We start from the raw sequence: 7,681 nt of genomic DNA, 5'->3' as shown, positions 1-7,681 counted from the left end.
TAGGTAGTCCACTATTCAAATATATCCGAAGAGTTACACCATCCCTTGTGCAGGGCAAAAGCTATTTCCCAGCAAGCAATAACCGTCATTTCACCGTCCAGGTTTACTATAGACCTGATTTAGTCCGGCTATGAGTAACCCACTTCTAGCCGCAATTTTACATGTGGTTACAGGACGTTTTTGCCAAACTAACTTACAATGTATATGATATTCCATCATTTAAGCAAGGTCTACAGTGATTATAACTTTTTTATTTTATTTCTTACACATGATTTACGTGCAGCCTGTGCGTAGACACGATTTAATTCGTAGACAGACACCTGTTGTAGCCCACTTCTAGTCAATAGTCAAAAATGATTAAAAGCGGGTTTTTGCCCTGGCAGCACGTGCATTATTTTTGCAATGTCAATAATATCAACAACATTTTAAGTGTCGTTAAATTGACATGGTCTAGCTGTAGCCACGATTTAGCTCTTATTTGGACAGGCTAGGTGTAGTCGGCTTTTAGACCCACCCGGTGAAATAGAGGCAATTAGTGGTCTAATATCAACGGCTTGGCCGTAGCCCTGTTTCAGACCAAATTGGTTACATGTAGTTTTCACCCATGCAGCTGTTGAGGTGCGTGATATCATTTTATCAAATGCAAGTAAACATTGAAACATTTTAATTATCTTTATTTTCGCTGCAACGTTCCCAGCATTAATTTTCATTTTAATTTAAAACAAAATGCAATTACTATTTTCAACCGCTAGATGGCAGCTGTAGCTGTGACTACTGGCAACGCGAGACTTGAAAGTTAGACATCAGGGACGGCCAGATCTCGCGATAAAGACATCCGCCATTTTTAAACGAGGGATACGTTAAGATTTCGGTCTTTCAGCGAGCAACCGTCGAGAGTTTACTGCAAACACTGGAAGCGAAAAGACATTTACTTTGGTCTTGTAAGTATTTGTGTCTTTGTTTGACATGTCTTAATTATTTATCTACATTATATGTTAACGTGTAGGAACCGGGACATTTCAGCGGGTAACAGTGTAGAGTAAGGCACGTTGTGGTTAGCTTAACATGCTGCATGCAAGTGTAACTTAACGTTACTGTAACGTTAGTCCATGATACCCACAGGTTTCCTCGTGCCCTTAAAAACTCTTACATTATCTGAATTCAGAAGGGATGAACATAAAACATGTGCAACCTTACCTATTATAATTTGTAATGAAAGCCACACATATTTTACTCACTAGATCATTATGATATGAAAATATGAGTTTTTGACTTTTGACACTAAATATTTATTGCAAATTCTCCAGCATACAGTCAGCAAAGACAACAATAAATATTCAGAACAGAACACTTACATTCACAGCACATAGCTCTCTCAAAAACATAAAAGCAACTTTCTCTATTTGGTTGTTCTAATGCAACATGATGGCTAAAACATGTGTCCTGTTCAAGTATCTTTATATTTTCCATAGAGATAAATGGGTCAGTAATCAATACTATCCTTCATTAGAATGATAATTAGAAACTTACTGTATGTTTTAATTTAAAATCATTTGATGATAGTCATGTCTTGTGGGAAAACAGTCAACATAGTCAAATTATAATGTTTACTTATATTCATATTCTTACATATTCAACAGTTCCCATTTACCTGAGAGACTGGCGCCAACCGGGAGACCCATCTGATGCTCTTCCTGCATCAAGTACCAGCGTAGATGAAGATCTAGATTTGGATGTAGCCAACCAATTTATTTTATCATTATTTATGTTTTTATTACTGCATATTGTTAAAATTGTTAGTATTTTCATATAAACTTTTGTATTTATAATATTTTAGCAATAATTCCTTTATATTTTCATCATGTTGTATTATCTTAAGTTGTCTACATTGTAATCCTTTTTCTTAATAAAATCTTTATATTTAATTTGTTTGGACGGATTACCATTTGTGAGAACCTGTTTTGTTTGAGTAAAAACAATCCTTTAGCCACTATTCTTTTGTCTATTAGAGGTAGATATGTAGTCACTTAAAAGCTGTGTATTTGGTCTATTCTTGGGCTGTGGTTAGACGTCTATTAACTTTTCACTGACAGCCCAAATTCAGCCTTGTTTTAGCCTAGACCCATTTTCACCATCTAATACATGTCTATATGTAGCCATTCAATGGTGGTCTAATTGATGACTAGACTAGTTTTGGGCTATGGTTAGACGTCTACCAAACTTTCACTGACAGCCCAAATTCAGCCCTGTTTTATCCTAGACGTCTGGGCTCTGTTTAGACGTCTTTTAACCGTGAAATTTCAGTCAATTCAACCCAGTTTTACTTTCCTCAGATTTTGTCTCACAGGGCTTTACAATATGAATAATATACAAAACCTTCAATCATTAGAACCTTGATTCAGATAAAGACAAACTCACTATACATTTTTGTTGCCATAAAATATTTGCTTATGTCAGCCATGGAAACTGATCACATGAGGCAAACATAAATTGCAGATTTTCATTCCAAGCCATGTCCTAAAATTTTTGTGTAATATCTGTTAATATTGAACGAATACTGATTGGGCAATTAAGGATGAATATGTGTTAATTTGAAATATGTTCGTGATAGTCCCCAAAAAAGTCAGTTTCACAGATTTTAAGTCCAATCCGTTTAATCAAGTCCCCTTTGAACAGGATAATCAACAATAGATGACTACTCTCATGTGCATTTGAGCTCTTCAGACTAAATGGTAAAGTTAAAGCCATAATTGGCCTTTCATCTGTTGAATATATTCTTCAGTTTTGGATTTCTCCCCAATCAGTTCAAAAGCATCTGCATTGTCCTGTTGCTGACGGCACATGATGTCCTTGGCAATTCGCATGCTGGCAGCCTGACCCCCAGCTAGGTTTACTGCATGAGGTCCAACCTGTGTGTGGAGGAAACAAAGGTAATGGTCCCATATGCGGAAACTGTCAAATAATAATACAGACCAAAACATAGAAGACCCACCTGAAGAGCGGTGTACTGCCCCATCAGGTATAGCGGGCACTCATCTGCCCACTGTAAGCTTTCTGATATGCATGGCCAACCATCTATCACCTTCATGGAGGGACATGACAGACACCATTTATGGATCTGTCATAATTACCTTGTTCAGGTTGCATGTGAAAATAGAGCACATGGAGTGGTTTGAAAAATTAACATGAGCCTGTTGTCTTGCTATCCTTCAAGTCATTTTAAAACTTTTTTTAAACCAAGCAAAACTTTTATGTTCTTTCTTTTTCCACCCTACGTACAGAATTGCCTAAAACATTGGGATGTCCAACCCACCTGAATGGGGAATTCCCTCATCACCTCAGAAAGCAACGGGTCCTGTTGGACGTCTAGTTTGCAGCCAGTGGCGAGCCAGATCATATCTCCAGTCCAGTGGGCCCCGGTGCTGAGGGAAAGACTCCAGGCCTGGTTCCTGTAGCACCAGCTGCTTTCACTCACCTGGACAGGTAAAAAAAATCTTTTTACGTACTTCACATTACATTCTGTCACCTGTCGTGAGATTATCTCACCTCATCCCATCACCTCTCATCCACTCAGCCTTAAACCCTATGGGATGCACATGTACCTGACAGTATGTCTTTACGTCCACCTGTCCATTCAGGATGAATGGCTGTAGGTGGATGTAGGCCTCTGGGGTGACAGCCCCTCCTTTCCTTGCCTGGCGAATCATAGCCAGCCGTTTGTGGAGACTCCGCTCATTATAGAACTGTCTTAGGTAGGCTTGGCCGTCCATCTTGATTCCATGCTCCACGTGGGAGTAACGACCCACCAGGCTCTCCACATCACCCACATCAAACTGTTTTAACTGTACAAGAAATAATTCAGACTGGTATGTGTGTTGGAGGCAAACTGGTATGTCTACTGTAGTTCTTTATGGTTGGTCTACATGCAGTTTCACACTGTCACTAAACCTGGAGGTGCTTCCTCATGACCCATGTCACATGGCTGGCACCTTGCTGCAGGGCAATTGAGACGACATGAGCGCTGGTCAGACCTCCACCAACTACCATTACTCTCTGCCCTGCCTCACACACTACACACAATTTTAGAGTCACATGGGGAGGAGTTGTAAAGGAAAGTGTTGCAGTAAGGATGGGAGATCAAATAGCCACTGAAGTCAGCAGAAGCATGGAAACCTCAGGTGAAAGCAAAGTAATAATGAAGACAAAAAATTATTGTGATGTTAAATGACACTGAAATCTGACTCACCTTTAGTTGTTAAAGTCTCTTTCACACTCCAACAATCTGTGTCTTTATTTTTTTGCCGAGCAGTTGCCAGGTGATGCATGAGGTGCACAGTGTGTTGCAAACGCTCCTCTGGGTAGCTCTCTCCAATGCTTTTCACCCATGAGGGGATGTTTGCCATCTGGGCCCGGGTCGGACCTGTCGCCATAACAACTTGGCGGGCTTTTAGGGTGATGCCTTCTTGAAGTTGGACTTGAAAATATTTCACTCTCTTCTTTGCCCCGTCTTCCTTCCTTTCAGTCGTTCTCGTGGCCTCACCCTCTGTTTCCCACTCCTTTATCCGGTCAGTCTCTTCTTCCGTCTCGTCCTTGTCCTCAATCACAGGGGTGATGCGCTCCACTGTTCCCTTTACCAGCACTTTGTCCAAGTTGTATCTCTCCACCTGTACAGATTCACCAACTCAGCTACTAGGAAATAGCAATGCTCAGATTTAGGTGTTCATTCTTCTTAAAAGAAAATGTTGGCATTGTTCCATATTTTTCCATCTAAACCTACAATGCCTCTTTGATTCCTACTGAAGACATACATCTTTAAAAACAAGAAAAAAAATACATAAGTGTCTCATTATGTGTATTATATGTCTCATTTTGGAATGAATAAACACATTTCTTGGATATGATTATGATATTTTCTTTCAATGTTAAAAAAATAACTCCAAACAAGCACAAAACACTAATCACAACAAACGTTATTTAGATGCAGTGTTGCATGCTTTTGGGAAGTTCTTTATTCAGAAATACATGAATGTGATGTTAGAGAGCATTAATACAAATTGAGATGTGTACTTACAGACAAGTCAAGCAAACACAGCTTTTTTAAAGTTATTCATTGCCTTTAAGTGTAGAGTAACATAGTGACATCAGTGTAACATTAAACATTTCATGCAGAACACGCACAAATATACTGTGTCCAACCTGATCTTTAAAGAAATCCACACTTAGTTTGGTTCCTGGCAGACTGAAGGATAAACTTTTCTTGAGTGTTGAGGTGATGTTTAGACGTTTCCTCTCCTTCTTGCCGAGCCTCATGTCATTGAAGAATGCATTTTCATCCAGAATATAAACCTGGTCTGGAAGACTGTGCAGCTCTGCCAAACGATCAAACTTTAAAACAAACTCCTGCAGAGCTTTCTGTCAATGAAAAATATATACACATGCTTATTTACATTCATGCTTTAAAAGCAGCTTCCTCATTTCTACTTTAGGGGAATTTGTTTGTTATATACCTTATTGAGAGGATCTGTGTGCACCAGTGTATGTGAGCGCAAGTGAGGGATTTTTAGAGCTGTGAACTGGCTCTCCCACATACAGGTCCACTCTCCATAGGAATCTACCACTCTCAGACTTTGCGGGGGGCAAACGACACTCTCTGATATTGTTGACTTTGCTAGTCGTTCCTCCAGTGTCACACCTGTGGAGACTAATCTCAAATCTGAACTGAATTATGAGGCCACAAAGGAAACAAAAGTTTAATTATGGTACCTCACATGGAACATTAATTTATTTTGTTATATTTTCTAAGTGAGGTAGCCTGATCAAGATATAAAGTCAAGCATACTGTACCTTTTTTTGCTCTCCTCTTCTTCCTGCCACTGCAAAGTTTGTTGTGGGATGTTTCTGGGTTTGGCCGAGGCCCCGAAGGGCCCGAGCAGAAGGGGGAGAGTGGTAAGTCATGTCCAGGGTCTGAATTTGGATTAGGGTGAGCAGTGGATAGCAAGCTAGCCAGGGTCAAGGCATGAGGGCCGCCCCCTATTATTAACACATCGAGTATCACCATCTGAAACACACACATAGGCACTACAGTTACAGGGCACAATTAAAAACGAGAGCGGGGAGGTAAGTAGTAACGTACTTTCAGAAACTGATTTGAGTCAGTTCCTCAAACTGCAACATGTCACTCTCACTCAACGGTGGTTTGATCAGTGAATAGCAGACTAGTGTTAACTTGTGTTTTGTTTAGTCATTTCAAATCATTCTCAGATGCAAACAAATTCAAACACATTTACAGCACTCCAAAAGAAGCACCACATTAATCAATGAAAGGCATAAAATATTGAGAAACTTTTTTTTCTTTTTTTTTTTAAAGTTGAGTATAGAACAACAGTAGACATTCTGGTTTTGGTAGCAAAAGAGTTTTTTGAACTCTGTGTGAGTTGATCCTAAATGCTGGAGAAGCATTTAAAAAACCTTCAAAACAATAGATTTCAATTTCAATATTATCGAGAAGTTGATTAACACTTTCATTTTTTTTTCAGCAGTGCATTTGTATGAAAAGTGTTTTATCACCCGATGCTTACATCAGTATTTAAGGTGAAATGCAGAGGTCAACGTTACTCAGCACTTTCAGGCGGACAAACATATCATGCAGAATAATAACAGTAGCCCACCTGCTGGAGTTCGGTTTATCAACATATGCCAGTTTCTGGGATGGTGGAAACAAGCTCTGGCATACTGCAGTGCATGGTGGTAGAACTGAAATTTTGCAACAGTGGCCTGTGCCTCTCATGTAACTCAATCCACCTCAGGCCCTACAGATTTAGCTGGACTTCACTGGCTCAACGGGGAAAGCTGGAAATAGCTTCAGCATGTGTGTGTTTGTATAAATTTAGTAACACAACTCATCCCCGTGTAAAAACAGTAAAGGCAGTGCACTTTATGTTTGCACACAGACAACTGTTACACGCTAAAAAATTGTTTAGATGGCATCCATTTATAAAGTAATAGTTTGACATCTGGGGAAATGCACATATCTCCACCAAGATACTGGTCCCAGTCATAAAATAGTCCAGCTCATAACCCCATGCTAAAAACACAAATTGTTGTTTTCACACTTTTTTTGTGTGTGCATTAAACAAATAAACAGGCTAGTTGTTTTCTCCGTTTACAGTATTTATGCCAAGTTAAGATAACCAGACACTGGCTGTAGCTCTCTTGGCTATTTGAAGTGCTGCTGTGCATTGTTCCAGTGAGGAGAGGCAGCGTAATCAGAGGTACAGTGTAGAGTTTTCCACTCCAATAGTGCTATGGATGTAAAAAAATACACAATTTTCAAATATTATGAGGGAGACAATTCACTCAAGAATTGTTAGACCTCAAGGAATTCAAAGTGTGTTTTAATGACAAACAATGAATGTAAACATGACTTTGTTTGGCCTCATGGCCTTCAAGATGTGGCTGAAAGCTTTGGATAAACTGTGTTAAGGTGTGGACAGAGTAGACCCAAACACAACGCTCAGGATGAACAGATTTTGATTGGGTTGAGGGAGTGGAGGTGAGGGAGAGGCGGATGCTGGGGAAACACGGGCATGGGGAACTGAGGAGACTTAGACAAGGGAGCCGGGGGCCACTGGGGACTGAAGAAGAGAGGAGGCACGGGAGAACTGACCGGGGGAGGGGGTTG

At 40.0% G+C, this 7,681-nt stretch overlaps 1 protein-coding gene and 1 long non-coding RNA gene across 4 annotated transcripts; one reads left to right on the top strand and one right to left on the bottom strand.

Moving 5' to 3' along the window:
* The first annotated feature begins 88 nt into the window (after positions 1 to 88).
* LOC119890245 lies at positions 89 to 1,993 on the top strand. Its single transcript, XR_005442203.1, has 2 exons — positions 89 to 941; positions 1,641 to 1,993. It is a non-coding gene; the product is annotated as an uncharacterized LOC119890245 (long non-coding RNA).
* Positions 1,994 to 2,094: 101 nt separating this feature from the next.
* On the bottom strand, positions 2,095 to 6,974 carry zgc:113276 (uncharacterized protein LOC553748 homolog). Of its 3 annotated transcripts, none has more exons than XM_038701405.1 (10): positions 6,669 to 6,974; positions 5,845 to 6,058; positions 5,508 to 5,713; positions 5,197 to 5,412; positions 4,247 to 4,664; positions 3,949 to 4,070; positions 3,603 to 3,842; positions 3,314 to 3,475; positions 2,993 to 3,082; positions 2,095 to 2,909 (listed from the first exon to the last, which is right to left on the bottom strand). In XM_038701405.1, exons 2-10 carry the CDS (start codon positions 6,056 to 6,058, stop codon positions 2,739 to 2,741), a joined length of 1,839 nt encoding a protein of 612 aa, XP_038557333.1. In that variant the 5' UTR covers positions 6,669 to 6,974; the 3' UTR covers positions 2,095 to 2,738. The 3 variants fall into 3 exon arrangements, with proteins under 3 accessions (XP_038557333.1, XP_038557334.1, XP_038557336.1); XM_038701406.1 differs by having other exon boundaries at positions 5,508 to 5,692; XM_038701408.1 differs by lacking the exon at positions 6,669 to 6,974 and having other exon boundaries at positions 5,508 to 5,718; positions 5,845 to 5,961.
* Between the last annotated feature and the right edge of the window lie 707 nt (positions 6,975 to 7,681).

Source organism: Micropterus salmoides, unplaced genomic scaffold (assembly GCF_014851395.1).
Source record: "Micropterus salmoides isolate LMB-PRFRI ecotype aquatic unplaced genomic scaffold, ASM1485139v1 Ms_hic_scaffold_6, whole genome shotgun sequence".
In the NCBI taxonomy this organism is placed as follows: domain Eukaryota; kingdom Metazoa; phylum Chordata; class Actinopteri; order Centrarchiformes; family Centrarchidae; genus Micropterus; species Micropterus salmoides.
This window is presented reverse-complemented; position numbering and strand designations above follow the sequence as displayed.